The sequence below is a fragment of the Charadrius vociferus genome, unplaced genomic scaffold (assembly GCF_000708025.1).
Source record: "Charadrius vociferus isolate BGI_N301 unplaced genomic scaffold, ASM70802v2 scaffold529, whole genome shotgun sequence".
Taxonomy (NCBI): Eukaryota; Metazoa; Chordata; class Aves; order Charadriiformes; family Charadriidae; genus Charadrius; species Charadrius vociferus.
In genome coordinates, this window is record NW_009650172.1 from 1,227,113 (window position 1) to 1,228,145 (window position 1,033).

At 59.6% G+C, this 1,033-nt stretch overlaps 1 protein-coding gene across 1 annotated transcript; it reads left to right on the top strand.

Moving 5' to 3' along the window:
• Positions 1 to 295: 295 nt before the first annotated feature.
• On the top strand, positions 296 to 475 carry SMIM3 (small integral membrane protein 3). The gene has a single exon (XM_009892594.1). The coding sequence runs from the start codon at positions 296 to 298 to the stop codon at positions 473 to 475; it is 180 nt and encodes a 59-aa protein (XP_009890896.1).
• Positions 476 to 1,033: the final 558 nt, after the last annotated feature.

Consider the following 1,033-nt stretch of genomic DNA (forward strand, 5'->3'; position numbering starts at 1 on the left):
GTGGGATGCCTGCTTGTGGCTTTGCTTCATCGGCTCCTTTAACGGCAATTAGCAGGGAAGTTTTTTCCCTGGGCTTTTATCCAGCTGCATCAAAGCACGCTGTAAAGCCTGGGGCTTCTCGAAGGAGCCTTTACCAAAGCCCTTTGCGCTCAAAGGAGCCTGAGGCCAAGGCTGGATGTGGCCACCGGGGTCTCCCTGGAGAAAGCAGCAGGGTGCTCAGAGCAATGGGGGGGTTTCTGGCTATGGGAGGGATGGAGGGGGCTGCCCCATCACCCTTCTGCTTCTTCCTTGCAGGATGGACCTCTCTGAACCCACAGGTTCCACCGTCCTCCCCAAGCACATCCTGAACATCTGGGCCATCGTCTTGATCATCGTGGCCACCATCCTCGTCATGACGGCCCTGGTGCTCTGCCCGGCCACTGCCGTCATCATCTACCGTGTACGGACTCACCCCACGCGCAATGGCATCGTGTGAGGCAGAGGTGACGAGGGATGGACGACTTGCTGGGCAGGGCGCCACAGCCATGGGACCCCATGCTGGGGACCCCGCAGAGCCCAATGGGGCACCCTGAGACCTGGGAGAGATGGGCAGGAGCCGGGATGAGCCAGCACCCAGACACCTGCCCCTGGACCTGGCTCTTGCCGGGTGACCCCACTGCCTCCTGTTTATCCACCGAGCTCACAGGGAACGTCGGGGAGATGGTGGACCAGGCACCGGCAGGGAGATGTGTGACTTTGCGGATGTGTCCAGCTAGAAATGACCTGCTCCCATGAGGCAGGCAGGCTGATCTCACCTTCGCTCGTGACCCTGTCTCTTCCCAGGCGAGCAGCCAGAAGTGGAAATGCCCGGCAAAGTTATTCCTTCTTTGGAGTCCCAGCTGTTGGGGTGGTTGGGAAAGAAGGGGCAAAGCAAGATGCATGTGGCTTCTGGTTGTGCGTTTGGAGACTTGGCTAAAAGCATCGGTGGCAGAGCCTGTCCTGGCTCTGTGCAGATGTGCGGCTGGCACCGGCTTTTCCTCTATCCGATATCTGC